At 37.9% G+C, this 25310-nt stretch overlaps 1 protein-coding gene across 2 annotated transcripts; it reads right to left on the bottom strand.

Annotated features, from left to right (window-relative positions):
- Positions 1–24051: 24051 nt before the first annotated feature.
- On the bottom strand, positions 24052–25310 carry LOC103700641 (vascular-related unknown protein 1-like). 2 transcript variants are annotated; one of them, XM_039116539.1, is made up of 2 exons: positions 24816–25310; positions 24052–24459 (listed from the first exon to the last, which is right to left on the bottom strand). In XM_039116539.1, the coding sequence occupies exons 1-2, from the start codon at positions 25146–25148 to the stop codon at positions 24307–24309; spliced, it is 486 nt and encodes a 161-aa protein (XP_038972467.1). In that variant the 5' UTR covers positions 25149–25310; the 3' UTR covers positions 24052–24306. The 2 variants fall into 2 exon arrangements, with proteins under 2 accessions (XP_038972467.1, XP_008780769.1); XM_008782547.4 differs by lacking the exon at positions 24052–24459 and adding an exon at positions 24541–24709 and having other exon boundaries at positions 24816–25302.

Consider the following 25310-nt stretch of genomic DNA (forward strand, 5'->3'; position numbering starts at 1 on the left):
CATTGGTTCATGCAGACTTCTTAACTTATCCAAAATACTATGAACCAAGTCTAGAAACACTTGGACAGGATTTTCACTGAAACACTCAATTGAATTCATTAGTAATCACAAGATATACTCAATTGCTTTGAGCTCATCAAAATCAAATGGGGTTTTAATCAATCACTCCACAATCTCCCCCTTTTTGATGATGACAAAACTTTGAGTATATGTAAAATGAATTGCTCATAAAATAATGAAGTAAAATCCATAAATGAATTCAAATGTCTGATAATTTAATTTATCCAAGTTTGAAAGGAGTGAAACATTAAATTTCGGAGTTAAAGCTCCCCCTTTCATTTGGAATTATATAAGCCTTCATATTATGCAATCAATTGTTTGGCTTATATGTCATTAATGATTTAGCTTGATTAAAATTCAGATTCTCCCCCTCAACATATGCATTCAACTATATTTTGATTTTCTGAATTTCCTCTTCATGCTTTGAAGTTTTTTTTTTTGAACTGAATTTTATCTTTTTAGAGGGAAAATCTGTCAATTTATTCTTGAGTAGGATTCAGCTAATCTCCGAATATCCCTTGAATAGATTCTGGAGATTACTCCATTAGGAGCCCCAAAAGAGAGATAATGAGCCTCGAGGTACCGAATCCACTTAGAACAAATTTGTGTGTGTTTTTAAGAGTTTATCGTTTTATTTATTTCCATTGATTTCTTTTACATATTTTTTTTCAATATTTCTCCCCTTTTACATATTTTACCATATTTTATACATATTTCTCCCCCTTTTTGTCATCATACCAAAAAGGAGGTAATCACACACAATCAATGGCACAATCAACAAATGGCACATCAAATGGCACATAATTGAAGATAAAATGTCTACTCATTGTATTGATATGAATGTGAATACATTTGAGAATACAATAAGTAAAGTAAAACAATACATCACACAAAAACATCTATGGCCTCCTCGAGGATGAGGCTCCCGCTCTCGAGGATGTGGCACCTCCTCTCGAGGATGGTGCTCCTCCTCTCAATCGGCTCTGCTCCATGAGGAGGGTGACTGCATCTGTCACATGTCCGAGCTGCGTGATAATAGACGTGGTGGCTCTGCTATGTGTAGTGGAGAGCTCTGTCACCGACGCCTGAAGCCCAGTCACCGATGTCTGTAGTGCGTCCAGCTTGTCGATGAGTACATTCGACAAGCGCTCGGCCCCCTCGGTGGTGGTGTGCATGTCACGACCTATCTCCTCTCGCATCTGTCGAGTGGAGCTCGTGACCTCATTCATGCTTTGGAACTGGGCCTGGACCAAACTCCGGATATTGTAGATCTCTTCCCGTACATGAGCCGTCATGTCAGTCACGGCTGTCAAGGAAGGGACCAACTGAGAAGATACGGGTGCAGGAGTGGGAGCAGGCACCGCACCTCGGAGCTCCCGAAGCAGCTCGTCCCTCAGATCTCGGACGATCTCCTGCCGCAGTTCCCGGAGCTGCTCTGGATCAATCCGAACCTCCATAGATGGTGTAGCTGAGGAGGAAGGTCCGGCAAAGGTGGTAGGAGCAGGAGGAGTGGATGGGAGGTCTGGATGGTCTGGAAGGTCTGGGTAGTCTGAATCTGGCTCAGGACTGGGTGATGGTCTGGTGGTCTGAGCAGTGAGAGTAGACTTCCTAACCCAGATCCCTTCTCTCTTCCGAAATCCCATCTTGTGCATAGTCCCCGTACACAATCGATCAGTCCATCGCAAGGCACGAGAGGGTTCCCTCTCAGGAATGGGAATCTCGTATTGCCTAAAAAGAAGAGTGAATAACATCCCGTATGGGAGTGAGAGCCTAGGTCTATCTAGGGGCTCACACATATACCTATAAATGAGCTTTGGGAAGTTGATCGGGGTGTCCTGAAGGATATAAGACATAATAGCTAAGTCCCTCTCATTCACAAAATCAAATCTCCCTGTCTTAGGGAAGATGGACCTGGACAGAATGCTCAAAAGGATTCTCACTTCAATAGGAAGTGAGCTAGCAGATACCTCATCTAGGGGGGACTGAGGTGGATGCCCTAAGACGACCGTAAGGGCCGCAACTCTATCCTCAGGGTGTGCGGGAGCCACCCCTACTAATGGAAGGTGAAGGATATGGGCAATGAGGTCCTCTGTGACACGCAACGGGACACCTACTACCGTACCCTCGATACCTCCATCTCCCCGATGGACGGTACTGTAAAACTCTTGAACTAGGCCAGGATAGGTGGGAAGGTCCAAGGTGAGGAAGTACTCTAGGCCCTGGGCTCTAAGCCTATCGCCTATGGTGAACCCCTCCCGGGAGAGATAGTCGAAATCGACAAACCTCCCGGAGGTGACGGCCTTCCCGGCCAACGGCCTAACGAGAACCACCCTAGGCGGGGACCGATCCGGAGGTGGTTGCCTCGCGGGATCGTGCCGCGCCTTGGAGCGTCGCTCGGGACCGGCCTCGGGACAGGACCTCTTCCTAACGACGGTCTTACGAGGCATCTTGACTTAAACGGGAAGGAAAATACCTAGAGGACGGTGAAGAACCGACAGAGAAAGCTCGGGACGGACCGGAAATGACCTAGGAACGGACGGAAACTCAATGTCCGGCGAAGAATCGACGGGAAAAGGACTTGGAGACGATCGGGGATGACCTAGGAGTCGGCTCTAGGGCTTTGTGAACAGTGGCGGCTTGAGGAAAAGTGTCTGCAAAACGACAAACCTAGGGTTAAAAAGTCGGATCCCGACTGCGAGTTGACTCTCTGTTAGCGCATGTAGACTTCGAGTCGACTCCCGACAGTGTGCGAGTCGACTCCCCCTCAGCTGCCAACTTTGCGAGTCGACTCCCCCTTAGGAGTCGGCTCTGAAACTTACTCGAGTCGTCTCTAACCTTGGCACGCACCTAAAAACCATGCCATAATCATGCCAAATGAGGAAAAATCACCTAATTAAGGACTGATTTGATGATCACTGCATAGAAACTCTATTTTAACCTCATTCTAATCATCAAAATCAATTAATCTAGTGAAAAACTCCCACTAGGATGGATCAATCACTCCTAATCCCCTTCTAAGCACACTAAACCTCTCTTCACTTAGGGGTTTTGTAAAAATATCTGCTAATTGATTATCAGTACACACAAATTGGAGTGACACATCACCATTCAATACATGATCTCTTATGAAGTGATGTCTTATCTCAATGTGTTTAGTTCTTGAGTGTTGAATTGGATTTTTAGTTAGATTTATGGCACTTGTGTTATCACAATTAATGGGAATTTTATCTTGTTTAATGCCATAATCTTCTAATTGTTGTTTAATCCATAAGATTTGAGCACAACAACTCCCAGCTGCAACATATTCAGCTTCTGCAGTGGATAATGCAACCGAGTTTTGTTTCTTGCTAAACCATGAGATTAGGTTTTCTCCTAGAAATTGACAAGACCCGCTGGTACTTTTTCTATCAAGCTTACATCCAGCGAAGTCTGAATCTGTGTACCCTATTAAGTTTAGGCTAGATTCTTTAAAGTACCACAGCCCTATGTTCTTAGTTCCAATTAAGTATTAAAGATTCTCTTAACTGCAGCTAGGTGTGATTCTTTAGGATTAGCCTGATATCTAGCACACATGCACACACTAAACATAATATCAGGCCTACTTGCAGTAAGATACAGTAAAGAACCTATCATACCTCTATAAAGTTTTTGATCTACAGATTTACCTGATTCATCTTGGTCTAACTTGCATGATGAGCTAATGGGGGTGCTGATTGACTTGTTTCCCTCCATATCAAACTTCTTGAGCATCTCCTTGATATATTTTGCTTGATTGATGAAGATGCCTCCTTCAGATTGTTTGATTTGAAGCCCGAGGAAATAGTTCAGCTCTCCCATCATGCTCATCTCAAACTCACTCTGCATCAAATCAGCAAATTCCTCGCAGAGGCGATTGTTAGTAGCACCGAACATAGATCTGTACTAATAACATATCCTTATTTTTCTTTTTCAGAAATAATGTTGTATCTATATTTCCCCTAGAGAATTCATGTTCTAATAGGAATTTACTAAGTCTCTCATACCATGCTCTAGGTGCTTGTTTTAGTCCATAAAGCGCTTTGTTCAGTTTATACACATGATTAGGGTATTGATGATTTTCAAAACCAGGAGGTTGTTCTACATACACCTCCTCATTAATAAACCCATTTAGAAAAGCACTTTTTACATCCATTTGATATAGCTTGAAGTCCTTAGAGCATGCATATGCTAATAGAAGTCTAATCGCCTCAAGTCTAGCTACGGGAGCAAAGGTTTCATCAAAATCTATGCCTTCTTCTTGATTATAACCCTTTGCTACTAGTCTAGCCTTATTCCTTATAACAATTCCATTTTCATCTAGTTTATTTTTATATATCCATTTTGTACCTATTATTGGATATTCAGAAGGTCTCTCTACTAGATCCCACACTTTGTTTCTAGTAAATTGGTTTAGTTCTTCTTGCATTGCATTTATCCAATTTACATCATTCTCGGCTTCTTCTATATGTTTGGGCTCAAAGTGTGAAACAAAAGCTAGATGGTTATTCAAATTCCTAAGAGATGCTCTAGTCCTAACCGGTTGAGATGGATCATCTAGAATGAGTTCCTTAGGATGCCCGTGAGCATACCTCCAAGCTTTTGTTAACCCATGATCCACAATAGGCTCTTGGTTTGATGATTCTCCTTCAATCAACTTTTGATTACCATCTTGTAATCCCACCTCATCTATCTTTTCTTCAAGTATTTCAATATCATCATCAAGATTGGCTTTCTTACTAGAGGAGATGTCACTAGAGTCATCAAATACAACATGTATAGATTCTTCTATAACTAGTGTTCTTTTATTAAAGACTCTATAGGCTTTACTAGTTGTAGAATAACCTAAGAATATTCCTTCATCAGATTTAGGGTCAAATTTCCCTAGATTATCTTTCCCATTATTATGTACAAACACCTACATCCAAAAACATGAAAATAGTTAACCTTTGGTTTTCTGTTTTTCCACAGTTCATAAGGTGTTTTCTTTATGATGGGTCTTAATAGAACTCTATTTAATATATGGCAAGAAGTATTAATGGCTTCTCCCCAAAAGTACTTAGGGAGGTTACTTTCACATAACATCGTTCTAGCCATTTCCTCTAGTGTTCTATTTTTTCTTTCCACAACTCCATTTTGTTGTGGTGTCCTAGGTGCAGAAAAATTATGGGTTATCCCCTTTTTACTACAAAATTCATCAAATAATTGATTTTCGAATTCGGTACCATGGTCACTTCTAATGGCTATGACTGAAGACTCTCTAGCATTTGTTACTTCCTTGTGGAACTTTTTAAACATGGAAAATGCTTGGTCCTTATGTGCTAGAAACATGACCCATGTGTACCTAGAGTAATCATCTACTATGACTAGACCATATTTATTTCCACCTAGGCTTGTTGTTCTAGTTGGACCAAATAGGTCCATGTGTAATAATTCTAGAGGCCTAGAGGTAGAGACACATTTTATGAGTTTAAAAGAATTCCTAGATTGTTTGCCAAATTGACATGCTTCACAGATTTTGTTCTTTTCAAATTTTAACTTTGGCAAACCTATCACGGAATCTCTTTTAACTAATTTAGTTATTGTGTCCATGCTTGCATGACCTAACTTACGGTGCCATAACCAACTAGCATTATTATCTTTAGTTTCATTAACAACTAAACATTGGTTATGTTTTGCAAGGTCTTCTAGGTCTACCACATATACATTTCCACGTCTAATCCCTTTAAAAACTAAACTATTATCATTAGTATTTGTTATAATGCACAGTGATGGTTTAAACATAACATCATATCCTTTGTCACATAATTGACTAATGCTTAACAAGTTATGCTTAAGACCATCAACATATCTAACATTATCTATAAAAGTAGAAGGGGTGATTTGAACTTTACCAATACCAATGATGTGACCTTGGTTGTTGTCTCCAAACGTCACAGCACCTCCCTTCTTAGCTTCAAGGGTGAAAAATTGGTCTTTATCACCCGTCATGTGCCTTGAGCAGCCACTATCCAAATACCAGCAATTTTTGTTGACCTTGGCTGCAAGACACTCCTACACAAGCAAATCATGTCATCTTAGGTACCCAAGTTTTCTTGGGTCCTTCATGGTTAGTCAAGTTGGTTCCTTTTGGAACCCATACCCTTTTAATTTTTCTTTTAGTTTTACTTTTCCTAAAATTACATACATTTGCTTTATGGCCTACTGTACCACAACAAAAGCAGGTTATTTTCTTAGTTTTTGTTTCCCCAGCTTTAACAAAGAAGTTACTAAGAAGTTTTTGCTTATTCCTTGGTTTATATCCTAAACCGGCTTTATTAAACACTGCACGTTGACTATTTAGTATCATGTTTAATTTTTTAGAACTATAGGTAAATCTTTCAACTAAGGGTTTGTATTTGTTAAGTTCTTTAGTTAGTGTCTGATTTTCGGCTTTTAGATCATTAAGTTCTTTAGTAAGATCCTTATCTAAGGTTTGTTTATATTTTTTAAGTTCTGAAAATTCCTTAGTTAGTTTTTCATTTTCTTTAGTTAAGGTGTTGGTCTTTTGAGTTAAAAGTTGGTTGCTTGTTTTAAGTTCTATATTTTCTTTGGTGATTAAATCCTTATCCTTAACTAATTTATCGTATTTATGTAGGTATGATTGATTAGTTATTTTCAGTTCTTTATTCTTAAGATTTATAGCCTTATATTCTACCATTAATTCATTAAATGCATCATAAAGTTCATCAAATGAAAAATCATAGTGCGTATCGGAAGTTACCTCATTTTCGTTGGCCATGAAACAAAAATTGGCCTTCTCTTCTTGTTCTTCATCCGATGATGAAGATGATGCGTCGGAGTCCGATAGGGTGGTGACAAGGGCTTTCTTCTTCTTCTTGTACTTGCTGCTCTTCTTTAGTAAGGGACACTCAGCTCGGATGTGTCCCGGCTTTTTGCACTCATAGCAGCCGATCCCCTCACTTTCCCTTTCCTTACCTTTGTCCTTGCGGTAGGAATTTGAGGGGCCTCTCCTTTGATGATAGGACTTCTTGTGGTTGATGAATTTCTTGAACTTGCGCACAAGAAGAGCCTCACCACCATCTTCCTCATCTTCTTCTTCTTCACTGCTGCTGCTGCAAGACAAGTCCTTGTTAGAAGAAGTAGATTTTAAAGCTATTACCTTTTTCTTATGGGAGGACTCTTCCTCGTTGTGTTGTTTCATGGTAAGCTCATGCGTCATAAGGGATCCAAGGAGCTCTTCAAGTGGAAGCTTGTTCAAGTCTTTAGCTTCTTGGATTGCCGTCACTTTAGCTTCCCACGACCTTGGTAGACACCGAAGGATTTTCCTGACAAGTTCACTGTTAGTATAGTTCTTGCCAAGGCTTTTTAGGCCATTGATAATATCAGTAAACCTAGTGAACATGCATGTAATTGTTTCGTTAGAGTCCATTTTAAATAGTTCATATTTATGAACCAAAATATTTATTTTGGACTCTTTCACTTGATTCGTGCCCTCATGGGTCACTTCAAGTCTGTCCCAAATCTCTTTTGCAGAATTGCAAGTAGAGACCCTATTGAATTCATTACGGTCTAAGGCACAATAAAACACATTCATAGCTTTAGAGTTTAATTGTGCCTTCCTCATGTCATGTTCATCCCAGTCCATTTCTAGTTTAGGTACCTTAACACCATCTACGTATATGGATGGGATGTATGGCCCATTTACTACAATGGACCACATCTCATAGTCTTGGGCTTGGATGAATATTCTCATCCTAGCCTTCCAGTATGAGTAGTCAGATCCATTGAAGAAAGGGGATCTTTGGGTGGACTGACCCTCAATGTGAGAAGATCCAAATGGGGTTGTCATTTTGATCTTTTAACTCTTGAGTGGAAGAGTTTTTGGCTCTGATACCACTTGTTGCCCAGATAGACAACCCAAGAGGGGGGGTGAATTGGATTTTTAATATAATTTGGCTAATTAAAACTTTGTGGATGATTAATTAAAAACTATAGCAAGTTATTTAATTAAAGCCTAGTGCTGTGAGTAATGTACGGAGAAGAAGATGAGAGACAATGCACTACAAACACAAAGTTTTATAGTGGTTCGGAGCTAACCCTTGCTCCTACGTCCACTCTCCAAGTCTCACTTGGGAATTTCACTATAACCCCCTTGGATTACAGCCGGTTGTTTTGCAAGCTCACAACCAAACTTGTTGTTTTACGAGCTCACAACGAACTCGGTCGGTTTTCCCAGGCTCACCGACTAGAACCAACTCCGATTGTTTTTCCGGGCTCACAATCAAACCCTTACACACGTTGGTTTTAACTTGGCTCACCAACCAACCTTAAACCCCTTGATTCAATCCCCCGATTGAATCAAGTAAATACAAGAGATAGAAGAAAACAGAAAATAGCTTCTCAAAAGCAGATTTAAGACAATATAATCGTAAAGGAGTTAGAAGCCCTCAAACGCTTTTAAGCTGGTGAAGAGGTATGGCTTCTGGAACTCCGGTCTCCTCTTGAAAGAGTGGTCGACTTGAATGCAGGAGGAGGAAGCTTTGATTGTTGGGAAGAAGTTGTTGGAGCAGTAAATGCAGATCTCCCCTTTTTCGTTTAAGAGCACTTGGAGAGCTTGAAAACTTGAATGCTTGGAGTGGAATATCTGTTCTCTTCCTTGCTACAGTCCTCTGTGGCTATTTAAGCCAACCCCCACGGAAACTAGCCGTTACTCTGCTTTTTCTGGCCGTTCTGCACACTCTGCGCAGCCTGACAATATGACCGTTGGTGGGTTGGAGTCGACTCGCGCGATCAGGAGTCGACTCGGCTGTAGCAGGAGTTGACTCACGCTTTTCCGGAGTCGACTCGGCAACTGTTCCAAATTTGAATTAAAGTTGTCGTCTTGACTGGGAGTCGACTCGTCTTGATCTGGAGTCGACTCGCCAACTTCTGGAGTTGACCTGGCAATTTTTGGAGTCTACTCATCCACTGAAGTCCGTGGATCCAAATTTGAATTTTGTCCACTCGAGTCGACTCGACTGTCCTGGGAGTCGACTCGAATCTCAGAGCCCGAACTCTCGATTCTCTGTCGTTTGGCTCATCCAGTCTTGGAGTCGACTCGAACCTCCTTGGAGTCGACTCGGCTCTCAGTTTCCGAAAGTTGGTCTTCTGCCTTTTGACGTGAAGCTTGTCTTGGACTCGACCCGAGCTGTCTGGGAGTCGACTCGAATCTCAGAGGCAGTAACATGGTCTTCTGTCTGTTGATGGTCGCTCAGTCTCGGAGTCGACTCGTGTACTGCGGGAGTCGACTCGAATCTCAGAGTCCGAAAATCGTTCTCTGACTTTTTCCTTGTGTTCCTCTGAGAGTCGACTCTTACCTTCTTTGGAGTCGACCTGCCAACCATCGGAGTCGACTCGCGTTCCACTGGAGTCGACTCGAATCTTAGACCCGAAAACTGCTCTCTGACTTTTCTTTGTGTACCTCTTGGAGTCGACTCTTACTACCCTGGAGTCGACTCGTTGAACATTGGAGTCGACTCGCGCACTTCAGGAGTCGACTCGTTGACAGGTTCTGAGATGAGGCTTTCTGTTCTTCTTTCTGTTCTCAGTCGGAGTCGACTCGTACTAGTCTGGAGTCGACTCGAGCTCGTGCCAGTGAACTTGATACGCTTGGAGTCGACTCGTGATACTCGAGAGTCGACTCGAGTCTCAGACATTGGTTCATGCAGACTTCTTAACTTATCCAAAATACTATGAACCAAGTCTAGAAACACTTGGACAGGATTTTCACTGAAACACTCAATTGAATTCATTAGTAATCACAAGATATACTCAATTGCTTTGAGCTCATCAAAATCAAATGGGGTTTTAATCAATCACTCCATACAACTACATTGGCATGCTACCCCATCGCTCTCCCCTAAGACATTTTGGTTTGGACTTCCTCATTAGAAAAATTAAAAAGAATCTATTTGCATGGAGGGTCAAAGTTGATAGCAGACTTGATTCATGCTAGCCTCAATCACGGGATATGCCAACATGATTACCATTTCTAGTGCATTTCAAATTTAAATTTGAATTTCAAACATCAATAGTAGACATGATTTATGCAATCACAACATATGCCAACATGATTACCATTGTTGGTGCATTTCAAATTTGAATTTGAATTTCAAACATCAACCATGCAATTGTCTTCTCTCAGTCTTGGGATATGCAAAATTACCATTTCTCTTGCATTTAAAATTTTGAATTTGAAGTTTGAATTCAAGAAAGGTCCACTCTTAATGCAAGAGTATTTACATAAAATTAAACAAATTAAGGACCAACTAGCTGCTAATAGGGAACCTATGACATTGATATTCTTACGTACACCTTATAGACCCTTCCAAACTGCAATTAGAATATGTGCAAAATATGTCCCAGTCACTGTAGAAGAACTCCGTAGCCTTTTATTGGCAGAAGAGTGAAGTCTTTGTAAGTCATCCAATTTCATGCAACTCAATGCTACTGCATTTGTTGCAAATCACAATGGGTCCAACAGGCAAAATGATGATCATTCAACAACTAGAACAGCAACCCTCCAGCAAATATCAACAGTGACATCAAGCATTTGGCACTCAAAAGCATTCCTAGCAATATTGTAGAGGGCCTAAGAATCATGCCAACAATCATGAAGCACCAATCTAGCAAAATAGTATACGGCCTACTTGTCAAATATGTAGCAAAGCTAGATATATAGCTTTGGATTGCTATCATCTTTTGCTCTTGCTTTCTAAGGTCGGCTTCCTCCTCAATGCCTAGCTCCAATGATGGCCACACTGTAGCCCGTGAATGACTCTATAGTGCACGAATACTAGAGCTAATCACCATATTATTGCCGATCTCAGAAATCTGACCACCAACTCTCCATATCAAGGCTCAAATAATGTACAAATCGGAAATGATAAAGGGTTGATTATCAAACATATTAGATCTTCTCATGTCACCACTTCATCCCAATCATTTATATTAAATGATATCCTCCATTGTCCCAATGCATCAGCCAATCTACTTTCAATCAAAAAATTTGCTCATGATAACAATTGCTCCTTCATATTTGATGCTGATGACTTTGTAGTAGAAGATAAGGCTACAAGGAAGATGCTCCACTGTGGGTTACTTAAGAATTGACCCTACACTTTTTACTCACTCCAACCATCAAATAAGAAGATCTCTCCAACATTATTCATCGAGCATTGTGTCTCTATGAGGTATGACACTATCGACTGGGGCACCCATCTTCTTTTCAACAACATTTACTCCTATCTAAATTTTCTCCTTCAATAAAGTCTTCCAAGAGCATTTGCCCATCATATCAACTTGGAAAAAGTCACGAAATTTTCTTTTCTTTTTCTAATTCCTTGTCCTCTATACCCTTGGAACTAATACATTATGATGTATGGAGCTCCGCTCCCCTTATTTCAATTTCAAATTTTAAGTATTATCTTATTTTTGTTCAAAATTTTAGTCATTATAGATGATTATTTTCATTTAATTGCAAGTTTGATGGGTTCACCATATTTGTTCACTTCAAACAACAAGTTGAAACTGTTTTTCAAACAAAAATTAAAATTTTTACATTTGAATGGTGGAAGTTAATTCATGGGACATGCATTCACTAATTTTCTTAAATCTCATAGTATTGTCCATCATTTAACATGTCCACATATGCCTAAATGAAATGGTGTTTTTGAACAAATACATCGCCATATTATTGAAACCACCCTAAGCTTATTGCCTCACTCCAATTTGCCCTTAAATTTAAGTCCTCTTGCAATATTTTTTTGGCTACAGTACCAATCAAAAGGGGCATGGATGCCTTGACATTAAATTAGGTCATATTTTTTTATCCAGATATATTGTCTTTGATGAATTTTTCTTTCGATATCAAAATATTACCTCTCTTCCTTCCACCACATCCTCATCGCTTTCAAATTTGCAAACATGGTGGGTTACATTTAGTTCTAAATTGCCTCACTCAATAGTGCCCCACCAAAATGCTATCCAACGTCCAAGCTCCACTTCAAATCTTGAGCCTATTTTGAGCATTTACCATAGACAATAGTCCATCACATGCCTTGTTAGGCCTCTCTTCAAGCCCACCTGTACCACAACATCAACACACTCAGCTACCAGCCCACATTGATCCCCATGCCCAACCACTAATCACCATCGAGCAACCCTTCCAACCACTCAATTCAACTCACCTAGAATAGTCCCAAAATAACTCAATCCTGCAATCTAATCCTACATCTAACTTGTCCCCATCTATCCCACCCCAACCAGCCTCAAACTCAAGCCGCACTCATTCAATGGTGACAAAATCCCAACATGGAATTATTAAAAAGAAGACCTTCTTTAGCATCAAACATCAAGTTGTCAAGTTATTCTCATCGAAGAAAGGCTTCAACCAGAAGAAAGGTATTGACTTTGATGAGATATACTCTCCAGTTGTCAAGATGAGTTTCATTCGAGTTGTTCTAGGTTTGACAGCTAGCTTGGATCTTGAGCTTGAGCAGTTAGATGTGAAGACTGCTTTTCTCCATGGTGATTTAGAGGAAGAGATCTATATGGTTCAGCAAGAAGAATTTGAAGTAAAGAAAAAATAGCATATAGCTTATAGGTTGAAAAAGAGTCTGTATGGGTTAAAGAAGGGTCAAAGGTAATAATACAAAAAGTTTGATTCATTCATGGCGGGTCATGACTATACCAAAATAGAGACAGATCATTGTGAGTATATTAGAAAATTTTCTGATGATAAATTCATTATTCTTCTGTTATATGTAGATGACATGTTGATGATAGGACAAGATGATCAATTGATTCACAGTTTGAAGGTAGAGTTGTCCAAATCTTTTTACATGAAAGATCTTGGTGCAGCACAATAAATTTTAGGTATGCAGATTTTTTGGTGACAAAAAAGCCAAGAAGCTATGGTTATCAGAGGAGATGTATATTGAGCGGGTACTTGAAAGGTTTAATATGAAGCAGGCTAAACCGGTCAGTACACCTCTTGGCGATCACTTCAGACTAAGTAAGAAAACTTGTCCTACCAAGGAAGAGAAAGAAAGCATGACAGTAGTTCCTTACGCCTCTGCAGTCGGGAGTTTGATGTATGCTATGGTTTGCACATGCCCAAATATTGCTCATGCTGTTGGAGTTGTCAGCAGGTTTCTTGTTAATCCTAGCAAAGATCACTGGCAAGCAGTAAAGTGGATCTTTAGATATTTTAGAGATAGCTCCAAGATATGCTTGACTTTTGGGGGCTCAAAACTAATTTTGGAAGGCTATACAGATACAGATATGGCAGGTGACCTTGATGGAAGGAAATTAACTTCAAGGTATTTGTTTACTTTTGCAGGGAGAGCTATATCTTGGCAGTCAAAACTGCAAAAGTGTGTTGCCTTATCTACCACTGAGGCTGAGTATATTGCAGCTAGTAATGCAGGAAAAGAGATGCTTTGAATGAGACAATTTCTCCAAGATTTGAGTTTGAAGCAAAATGAGTATGTAGTTTATTGTGATAGTCAAAGTGCACCAGACTTGAGCAAGAATGCTACATATCCTTCACACATGAAGCACATAGATGTGAGATACCATTAGCTATGCTAGGCAGCTACAGAGTAGTTAGTACTGCTAAAAAAGATTCACACTAAGAAGAACCCGGCTGACATGATGACAAAAGTTGTTACTAGAGAGAAACTGGAACTTTGTGCCAGATTGGCCGGATGGATTCTAACTAGTAAGTTAGAGCACAGTCTCCTTCCTGTATGGGTTGAAGGGAGAGATTGTAAGTAGGTCCAGCCCATTTGGGTTGGGGGGGCAGATAGCCCACTAGGGCTTCATCCCTTTGCTTTAAAACAAAAAGCTGAAACCTTAATAGGGGTGGCGGTGGCGCATAATAGAGAGACGAGTAGAGAGAGTGATGTGCAGCGGAGAAGAAAGGACACTAGAAGCTTTGGATGCCGAATGGAGAAGAAGAAAGGAAGAAGAAACAAGTTTTTCTCTTATCTTTCTTGAGTGTGGTTTTTCACGCGGAGATTTAACAAATTGGGTTTCTATCTAAAAGTTGTATTTGATACTATAAAGAGATGTAGTATTTATTATTAGGGATCTCATTACATTCTTGGGTTCATTACATTGTGGTTGTTTGAGTAAGATTATTGTTACTCTTAGGGCATTGATAATGGTGTTTTTCCAATTTATTGAGAACTCAAGTTTTGGGCATAAACTTGAGCATTGTGAACTCTATATTTATTATAATGGATTGATCAGATTTACCCCATAGTTTTTTTTTTTCTCTACACTGGTAGGTTTTTCCACGTACATTTGGTGTATGGGTTCTTCTTTCGCTCCCTAGGTGTTTGATATATTGCTTGTGTCAATATTGCTTTTAGTTGGTTTTAGTTTTGGTTTAATATATTCCACAATATTCTTTTTTGGCCCTAACACAACCTAGGCATCAGGCTTGTCTCCCACCTTTCCCACTTAATCCTTGTAAATATGTTATCCTTTAACCACCAGGTGTTAATCACTCCAGTTCTTCCTATAAATTCTTCATATTTAATTAAACTCTCGAGTCAGGCCTCCCTCTCCTCCTCTTTAACATCTTTCACTGTTCTGCATTCTTTGGTGCATTGCTCCCTCCCTTGCTCTTTGAACTTGTTGGTGGCACTCTTTGTGAAACCAAAATTTTGATGCTTAGTTATGGTTTTCTTTCTAATTATCTATTTTAGTGAAATTTTTAGATAATGAATGTCAACCTAACATGAAACATATGATGTGAGACTTGGGTCCATTCCTCCATGACAAGTCCCAATCTCAAAAATAAATGATGTCTCACTAATGCTAATATCCCAGAGCAAAGGGTTAAAATTCTCCGCTGCATGGTTTAGAAAACTAAAACTCCACTGTACATTTCCCCATATCGAAGGGGTGCCGACATGATGCTCTTGGAATGGCCAAAATCCATGGGAATCCCCCACCTGCTACACTCCGTGTATCCCACGGATCCAAGGCTGCCGTATCGGACCGGAGAAGTGAAGCACGAGCAATAACAGTGCTCAACCCCATGCAAGTTTTGGATAGGAATGGCAATAGGTGGGATATGAGCAGGACAGACCATCACTCATATCCGTCCAATACCTATCTCGGTAGGAGACAAAACAGGTGGGGCAGGTAGGCTCTCGGAATAAAAAGGATGGATTGGTTTAGATACAAGAAGTTCGATGGATTGGGCCAAGTAAAGCTACAAATTTAATTTTTTATTTTTTTTATCTCAATTTTTTTTTTTTTAAAGAGTTATATATAATCTGTTCAGGTTCGGGATGAGTTTTGGATAAAACCCGTCATATTAGGTTCAAGTCTGATATATGATGGGGCGGACTAAATTTTCATCCTTGGTTGTGGACAGCATCTAACACCTACTTTTGATGAATATGTCTTGAATACAATAATAACTGTTATGGCAGTCAGTATTAACTATTGTAGTAGAAATTAATGGAGAATAGATATCAGATAGAGGTATTATATTTTGCAATGTAACTATTATAAAAGTTCTTATATACATTGTGTCAAGGGGATCTGAGTTGAAAATTTGTCCATTGGACGGATGCTTGACAGGAGAAAATGTCAGCCATATTTAAAGAAAAAAGCTGGAATGGAGGCCTGTGAACATTATGACAGCCCTTAACTATATATGTTTGTTGTTGTAAGCTGTGCTGCCCAGCCCTTCGAGTCTTCAGCACGTACATAGCAAACTGTGGAGTTCCTATCCTTTACTTTGGGCCATGTTTGTGAGACTAGGAGAGTGGTTGGATGTCTTGATTAATCCATGACAAGACCTGACTTCAAAGTCACATAACATCCAAAACACTTCACCCAACTCCATGTATGCTTTGTAATGTCGGTGAGAAATTAGATTTGCTCTCTTGACCACCCTCACCAAGTAAACCTTCTAAAGCCAAGAAAGGATGCAGTGGTCTAAATTGAGAGAATCAATCCAGTTGAAAACTTCAATTTTGTGGACTTGATAAAAGCAGCTGAGGTCCGCCACCTAATGGTCATATAACAAGGAAAATTATGGGCGAGATCAATTCCCTTTCTCTTCACAGCTCATAGAATCATATAATGTTCAGGCTGGAAAACTGGTGAATTGAACCCCTGGCCAGTTCTTCAGACTGTTTATAAAACCTTTGAAAATGGTGCTTTAAATAGTATTCAAATAACTATAATCTGGTTTAGGTTGAAGGCCATCAACCAATTAATATAGCAACTCTTGCAGCTATAATTAAGATTCTTTTTTATAGTTAATCTATATCATTATTTTTTTGTTATGGCATTATCTTAAATAGGTGTTTCATAATCAATTATTTCCATGAAATATTATGATCAATTCTTTAATGATTTAGTAGAAATTTACATATATACTCATTTCAGTTTTTTTATATTATTAAAACCATATAATTTAGCATATTAAAAATATCTACGAATTCCATATATTTTTCTACATCATACATTCTTTACAATTTTTAGAAAACTTTAGTGATTCATCTTATTTCTATTTATGTTGCAATTAAAGAGAAGCATTTAATTAATGTTGACCTATGTGATCTATGGAGTAGTTTAAAAAATATCAATTATTATGCATATCTAATATAAAATAATATTATTTTTAATTTTTTAAATTTAAAATAATTTTAATGCAAATCAGTCCTAGAAATTGATCTAGTGGTTGGACCAGTGGCCCAATGACCCGTACCCTTGCTCATCTATGGTCCCGTTTTAATTACTATGTATAGAGTAACATTATCCTTTAAAATTTCAGCAAGATATTCAAGATTGCAACAAATCCCAATGCCATAAAAGAAATGGTTAGTTTGTTTGATTTAACTAAGCACTGCAATTCATATTAGATTCCCATCCTACTCCTAATACTTGAGGTTTGCTTGGATTAAGATGAGAAAATTATTTTTCAGTTTTCCTTTATTTTTGTTCCAAGATATTCTTTTTTTATTTATTGGAAAAAAAAATTAAGCATGCGATTATAGATAATAATTGTGTCTCAAGGAAGAAAATATTATTTTGTATGTGGTTCTATAAAATCTACCTACTTCCTTCTGAGAAAGAGAAATCTTTGTCTTGAACATGTCCCCCAACCATTTCCCCTTTTGACTTCCCATCTTGCTTTAAGGTTTACTGGTGATTTCATTTGGATTGAACATAAACAACATGAATAAATAGAAGTAGAGGAGCTCCCTGTTAATTTTTTCGCCACCAATTCATGATTTGCTAATGATTTAGTTAATTAGAAACAGAGTTTATGATTTTATAAAGCAACCAATGAGAAGAATCTTCAATTGCATAAGCCGGATTTTCTGATTATATCTGGCTATCTGCATGCTGATTTAGCATTATTACCTCTATAATTGTGCCTACAAAACAAAAGACATGCTGTGGTAACTAGTTGCCCATTATGGTAGTTATTCGTGGAAGCAACATGACATTTCAACAACTGGTTGTTGGATCGCTGAGTTTGCCATTGTTAGCACAGCTATCATATTTTCTTTCTCAGGAAGTTTTAATTTCTAAATTCTGAATTAGATAATGTGACGACTCACCTTTAATCTCATGTCGGTTATCCGTCGAGAAGATCTTGCGTACCTATACAAGACTAAAGAATTTAAAAAATACATTCCAGTTAGTTTTTTTAGGTGAGGTCCTGAGTTGTGACAAATGGTATCAGAGCGAACTTAGCTCATAGCCTATGTGGACTAAGAGACACTACAGCATAGGTTCATGAAGACTGACCATGGGCCTATCGTAGTGCTTGTGATTAGATTTGAATAAATTTGAATTCTCAGCCTGACGAGAACGTGAAGGCTTGAACGCCTTTAGTCCCATATGGTTATTCGCTGAGGAGATCTTGAGTATTTATATAGAATTAAGGAACCCAAAAAAAATACCTTTCGGCTAGTTTTTTTTGGTGAGGTTCTAGGTTGTGATCGATAATTAAGGGGATAAAATAAGTTAAGCAAAACTATCTTTTATATTTCTATGACGACTCCTACAACAGCTTACTGAAAAATGTTGTTTCCATCGATCTTATGATTAATGACCGTTATCCAAACTCTCATGTCGCAACCTATATCTGCCAATATAAAACCAGTACATTTCTTAGACTCTCTCTCTCCTTATAACTAATCTAAAGTGACATTTTATAATCAAGACTTTGTCGAAAGCTGTCTGATATTACTAACAGGAAGAAATCACTGTATCCTGACTGCTTCAATCAATGCTAGATAAGAGAACAAATTAAACATTTGAAATGGCGTATTGACTATGGGTCTTTAATTAACTTTTTCTACAAGAACTGTATTATTTGGAATAGGATCAAATGGCAGTGTTTACTTATAGTTTACCAATCATCAATTGTATTTACCGACTCACTTTTTTCTGCTAAAGTTCCAGACATGCTCGCCCATCACAATCCAGTTCGTTGAACTGTCTACATCTCTCTAATGGGCAGATTCCCATTGCATCTTTGGCTGCTTCCATCATTGCTGACATGGAAAATAACATGAAAAAAGCTTAAAAGTTAAAGAAAATTTGTTGGGTTTTAGTCTTCTAGTTTGAAATTAATGTAACATAGTGGTATTATTGCATTAAATGGAATGGGATTTGATCTCTTCTATCTTTGATGGTACTGGAATCCAAAATCCACCATTAGCTTCCTTGAGCGTGGCTAGATTTATAGCCATTGGAAGCAAAGCAAGTGGATGATGAGGTAGCACTATTACTATATTCAAATATCTGAGATGCATAGAATAGCAAAACCATCTTTACAATTTTACCACTTTCACTAATCCTCTAAATGTTATCTAAAATAGAAAAGGGAATGTTACCTTAAGAGAACATGGCATCCAGTTAAATATTTATAAGCATAACTGTGAGGACCCGTACGGGCGTGTGTTCAGTCTCATATTAGTTATTTGCTTGATAGATCTTGGGTACTTATACAGGATCAAAAAATTCAAATAATACCTTCTAGCTAGTCTTTTTGGGTGAGGTCCCAGATTGTGACAAATGGTAACAGAGCGGACTCGACCTATAATCTATGTGGACTAGGAGACACTGCAGCACGGATCCATTGGGGCTGACCACGGGCCGATCATAGTGTTTGTAATTACATGTAAATAGATTTGAACCTTTAGCCTGACGAACACGTCAGGATTTGAACAGAGAGAGTATATGAGGACCCATATGGACGTGTGTTTAGTTTCATATCAGTTATTTACTAAATAGATTTTAGGTACTTATATAAGATCAAGAAATCCAAATAATATCTTCCGGCTAGCCATTTTGGGTGTGGTCTTGGGTTGTTACAATAACAAAGGACAAACTAATGGCTTGAGGCTACTCCAGAAGCTACTGATATTGAGAGCATGGTAAAGGTTACACTCTAATATTTGCTTATGTTAAGAGAGCATATGATACAGCTGGAAAGGAAGAAGAAATGATTTGATCCATGAAGCTACACTTTGAAGATTGGCATATAAGTAGAAGTAAACTGAATTGAACAATCTTTTGCTTAGTGAAGAAAATTCTCTTGAATTTTATTAGTATACTAAAAAACTACTCTAAAGGTTCAATTATAGGTTTACTAATATTCAGAAAGCATGTGACATAGTTGGAAAAAAAGATTGGGTGATTTGATCGACGTTGTTACATTTTGAAGATTAACATGTAAATAGAAGTTAACTAGATTAAAGAATATTTTGCTTGGTGAACAAAATTCTCCTGAAAAATTTTATTAATATGTCAAAAAACTACTCTAGAGGTTCAATCACAGGATTTACTTATATTCAAAGAGCATGTGATATAGCCGGAAAGAAAAAAGGGATGATTTAATCGACGATGTTACACTTTGAAGATAAATATGTAAATAGAACCAAACTAGATTGAATAATCCTTCGCTTGGTAAAGAAAATTCTCTCAAAAAAAATTTATTAATATGTCAAGAAAACTACTCTAAAGGTTCGATGACAGGGTTTACTTATGTTTAAAAGTGTGAGACATAGCTAAATAGAAAGAAGGGGTGATTTGATCAACAAAGTTATACTTTAAAGATTAACACATAGATAGCAATAAACTGGATTGAAGAACCCTTCACTTGGTGAAGAAAAATTTCTCATAAAATTTTATTAATATAGACTACTCTGTACAATATATTAGATGCATATATAAGACATAATTCTCTAACCCTAATTCGGGACTTAAAATAGAAATTAACAATAAGAAAATATGCTGTAGTTATTCTACTACAGGTATAAAAACCTGACTAAAATATGATATTGTCCCTACTAAAAAAATTATAAGAAAATCCAACAAAAATCTGTGAATTTGCTAACTCATGCGATGCTTGGCATGATCTAGCTAGTCATGGTGCTTGTTGGCTGCACCCTGTGCTACATCAGCATGTGAGATAGTAGGAAACCTAAAGAACCCTAAGGGTTTCTTCCTTAACACATTTTAAACATGTACTATGAATTGCTATATAGTAGGATACTAGTCATTTTCTCCTAAAAACAGTATTGATCGTTTGTATTATGTATCATGCCATTATATACTATTTCCTAAAAACAATATTATATGCTTTGACTGTTTAAAAATCCATTTCTCCGAGAAAGTCACTTAAATAAATTAATTAATAGTCATTAGTAAGAACTCATTCCAAACAAATGCATACATCCATATATATGTATATCGGGTGTGTGTGTGTGTGTAACTGGGATCAGGTCTTAGATTAGTTTGAGTCTTGATTGAATGATAGGGGTCCAACATTAATGATTCAAGCTATTGGATGCAATCTTCTACATCTAAACTATTTATATATAAAAAATCGTGTGTGACTGGGGGATTTTGCGGTGGCCATAAAACGGCACCATATCTCTTTTTTCTGCCATCCCTGTCCCTATCCGTTTTCATAGGAGTTGGATTCTTCCTATGCATATGGCTTGGATCCTTCTCACCATGTGTCTCCTTCCTACCACAAGTCTTGGAACCTTCATTTTAAATTTATTAAATTCCATGCTTCCTTTCTTTATGTTGAGGTTTGTAGGAATAACAATATCATAGGAGTTGGTGGTTTTACTACGTTAGCTGTTAGTTATGTCTGTATATGTTTAATTGGTTGCTTGTGATCAGATTTAAGAATTCAGACAACTAAGCCTGCTGGAACGGAAGAAGTACTCCGGTATGGTCTCAGACAATACGAGTGAAGAAGGGAAGATGGAAAGGGTGCCAGATGTGAATCTTTCAAGATCTCTAAAGCTAAATCTTGGCACCAAAAAGTACGAAGATTCACTGCTTGCTTATGCGAGTCCCCTCCTCAGTCCTTTATGCTAGCAAGGGATGCCATAGAGTTGCGATTAGTTGGAAGAATCTAACACGGTTGCAATCGTCCGAACATCAACAGTTCATTGCATGGAACCACAGAAAGCAACACAAAAAAAATCAGAAGCATACCAAAAATGAGTGAAACATTCACTTGGGTCGCTTGTCAAAAGAAATTGCCTCCACTGGACGGCAAAAATTTTCACTATATAGTAATAATAGACTAGGATATGAGTTCATATGACAAGATCACAAAATGCTACCTATAGCAGCATGCCTTCATGTAGTGGTCATAGCAAGTAATATATCCAACATTAGTATTTACATATTTAATATAATTTATGTATTTTAACATATATATGGGAATTTACATTTATAATTTCGTTAAATATAGAATGATTGTAGTGCTGTTTTTCTCACTATTAAGAGTTGTTATATCCAATATCCTAGTGACTAATATATAACAGGTACCATGACATAGAAATAAAGTGATACTTTATTGTTGGCCAAACAGTGATCCATTGGAACACTACTATAGTCCATAATAGTTTCAGCCTACAGCCTTTAAGCAGCCAAATAACATTTTTCTTTTACATTTAATATAGGCTTGAAACTAGAAAATATATGGAATCGATAAATTATCAGGGAATTCAATTACCTACCATGGTTTCTCACTATGTCAGCAATGCTGCAGGGGGACATGTATCTTAATGAAAGGATACCAAGTGTCATAAGCCTCTGTGCCATGTCCTCTGCAAGCCAACTAATTAGACACTGGTGCCATGTGATATGCCTCGCAATGTCAATGTAGTGGGATCCAACGTTTTTGGTAATTGTCGTTCTATTTTCCATTATGGAAGTCTAATCACCATACTAATAAAAAGCCATCCTAGCGGCCAAATAAACCCAACAATGGATTTATGTCGTTCTTTACGCTCTTGTTTATGTTTTTCTTCTTCCAACTATTATTAAATTAACTATATATTAGCTAGTTTCTTATAAAATTTAGAATAAATTTTGCTAATGAAAGGTATTGGCATAAATGAGTGGATTTTTTTAGTTGGTTTATCTATTCATTCCACACCATTTGTAATGGTGAAGGATATAATAAGGAGAAAAAAGATAATGATATATTGCTTCTAAGTCAAGTCAACTTGTGAAGTTAAAAGACATCTTCGGAATGTCTTCAAAGTGAGGCTGCCAAAGTTTTAGTACCCAACCTGCTGCCTCTTTTCCCTTGCACGCGGAAGGATCTTCCCTTTGCATACCTTCTTATTCTTAGTTTAATGACTGTGAAATCTCAGCATTAGCTATTGGAAAGGATTTAATAGAAAATATTCAAGATTTTATATTGGAAAAGATTTATTGTAGATAGACAGGGTTTATGTATTATACTCTTACAGAATTAGCTAAAATTCTCGACCTCAAGTTGGGTATATACGACAAGATTTAAATAATATTTTTTCCGATTGATCATTCTGGACAAATCAACCATGGGGTTGTTAAAACGATGCAAACTCAACCATTTTTCTTTAATGGATATGATTGGAATGAATGTTGAATCCAATATCTTAGGATGGTGAATCTAAAAGGATATACATATATAGCATCTTCTCTCGTTATAACATAGCAGCTTCGTCTGAAGCCCGTTTCATCATGGAAGGATGTTCTTGTGGCAAGTCCTAGCAAACTAAGACACAAAATGGAGTCTGAAGACAACATGGAAGGGTGTTCTTGGGGCAGGTCCTAGGAAACTAAGATGCAAAATGGAGTCTGAAGAACATTCTTCCAATATGGATCAATCAACATCGACAAATGATATGAATGTTGTCGGGTATGCATTGAAAAGCTGAGACTAAAATCCTTCATCAAATTCCAACAGTATCTCACACTAGCCTTTAACCATATTGTTGTTGCATTTTATTGGAAGGAGGCATCTCCAAATGGAGGGTGGAAGTAAAAGATTGCTCATTTAATTTTGTTTATAACTAGCTACAATTAAACTACAATATATTAATTTTCTGACTAGTTACAAGTTTTCTGGCAGGAGAAAGACTCCAACACAAATTTAGTCAATATCTTCAAACATTATTGATCCGAATATGAGGGAATTTTGATAAAGGATTTGCATTACATCCCGAATATATTGTATGAAACTTGTTGGATGTTATTTCATATATTATTCTCTAATTTTGATGTTTAACTTTTCCTCTCTCCATTTCCAACAACTATTTGTACAATGCCATTGGCACCTAACTTCTAAGAGCTTGCCCTTCAGGAGATCCAAGATCATACAAATCCTAGGTGTATATATATATATCCCCTCCATTGTCATGTAACACAATGGAATGCATTCTTATATTGCATTGGAAGTCTATTACCCAGAAGTACGTAAGGTTAATAGAAATTGAGATAGTTTGGACACGGCCCGCAGCTAGTAGCTCAACTGGTTGGCAGGCCTCCTCTTCAAATTAGAGGTCTCGGATTCAAACCTAAGTGGTGGCGAATGATCCTGCCGTGTAAAAAAAAAAAAAAAACTTGGACATATTGTTTATAAAATGATAATACAAACCTTTCGTTTTATTCCAATCATGTAATTTTAACTGTTTGTCATTACATATTCTTCCTTGGTCTTCTTGCCTTCAATCAGAGAAGGAATCTTTAAAAGCTAGTACTTACATGACCAAACACATAAAATGATGCATGACCTATTGAAGCCAGACCACTCACCAAAACTTCCTCTCAACATAAACACACCCACCCACACACACACACACACACACACACACAAAGAATCTTCATATAATATATGGTTTATCTGAGATAGTCTAACAGCATAGATAAAGGGTCCCAGCATAGTCCCTTTTTCCTCATCTCTGAACCCTCAAATTTCTTCTCGCTAAAATTCATTTCATCAATCTCTTCTCCCCTCGGCTCTCCACAATTAGCACTTCCCAGACTCTTTCTCTACAGAAAACCGAAAACAATATATATATATATATATATATATATATATATATATATATATATATATATATATATATATATATATATATATGTTTGTTATGTAATATAAAACAAGAAAATACCAAAACCTGATCAAGATACAAAGGGAAACAGTAACAAAACCGACATAAAAAACTTAAGCTATCGGAGATATCTTTCTGTCGTCCTCTTTCCTCCTTAAATCAACACCTAAATAATTCAAATGACTAACCTGTTCAAGAAATCAACGTTTTTAGAGCCTAAACCATATAAGAAAATATTAATAATAACTTGAGCATAAGAGAAGAACAGGAAAATAGAACTTGAGCTATCCTAACCTTAGGACTGTTAAGAGGAGAACTAGCAGTATCCTCCAGGGGATCATCCCCCAAGGTCACCTTTGCCTTCCTTTTCTTAAAGCTTAACTTCTTGCACCCCTTGGATGGCTCGGCGTGAGCTGGAGGCTTCCATGCGACGTATGAAGCGGCATCAGAGACCATGGAAGACCCACCACCAATATTAGGAGAAAAACCAGTAGAAGTAGAACCTTCCTTCTTCTGTGATGCTAAGAAGTCCTCGAGATAGGAGGTCCAACCACTCTCCTCAGACAGAGGTGTCCCTTCCTTGGAACAATGAGACTTGCCCATGGAAGAGTGGCCTGGGTCCTCCATTTGAGGGAATGGGTGATAGTGAGGTTCGCCTTTATGTAGAGAGAAGAGGAACCAAGGAGTCGCTTATATAACATCGAAGAAAGGAGAGTAAACGGAGACAAAATATGAGAGAGAGAGAGAGAGAGAGAGACCAGTGTGGGGTTTGGGGAGTTATAACTAGGG

This window comes from Phoenix dactylifera, unplaced genomic scaffold (assembly GCF_009389715.1).
Source record: "Phoenix dactylifera cultivar Barhee BC4 unplaced genomic scaffold, palm_55x_up_171113_PBpolish2nd_filt_p 000100F, whole genome shotgun sequence".
NCBI classification, from domain to species: Eukaryota; Viridiplantae; Streptophyta; class Magnoliopsida; order Arecales; family Arecaceae; genus Phoenix; species Phoenix dactylifera.

What these genes read in the sequence shown, in the direction of transcription:
- LOC103700641 (XM_039116539.1), bottom strand. Translation starts at nt 25,148, where the DNA reads ATGGAGGACCCAGGCCACTCTTCCATGGGCAAGTCTCATTGTTCCAAG. An exon ending in CTCCTCTTAACAGTCCTAAG is followed by an intron (nt 24,460 to 24,815) that starts GTTAGGATAGCT and finishes GGTTTTCTGTAG; the next exon opens with AGAAAGAGTCTGGGAAGTGC.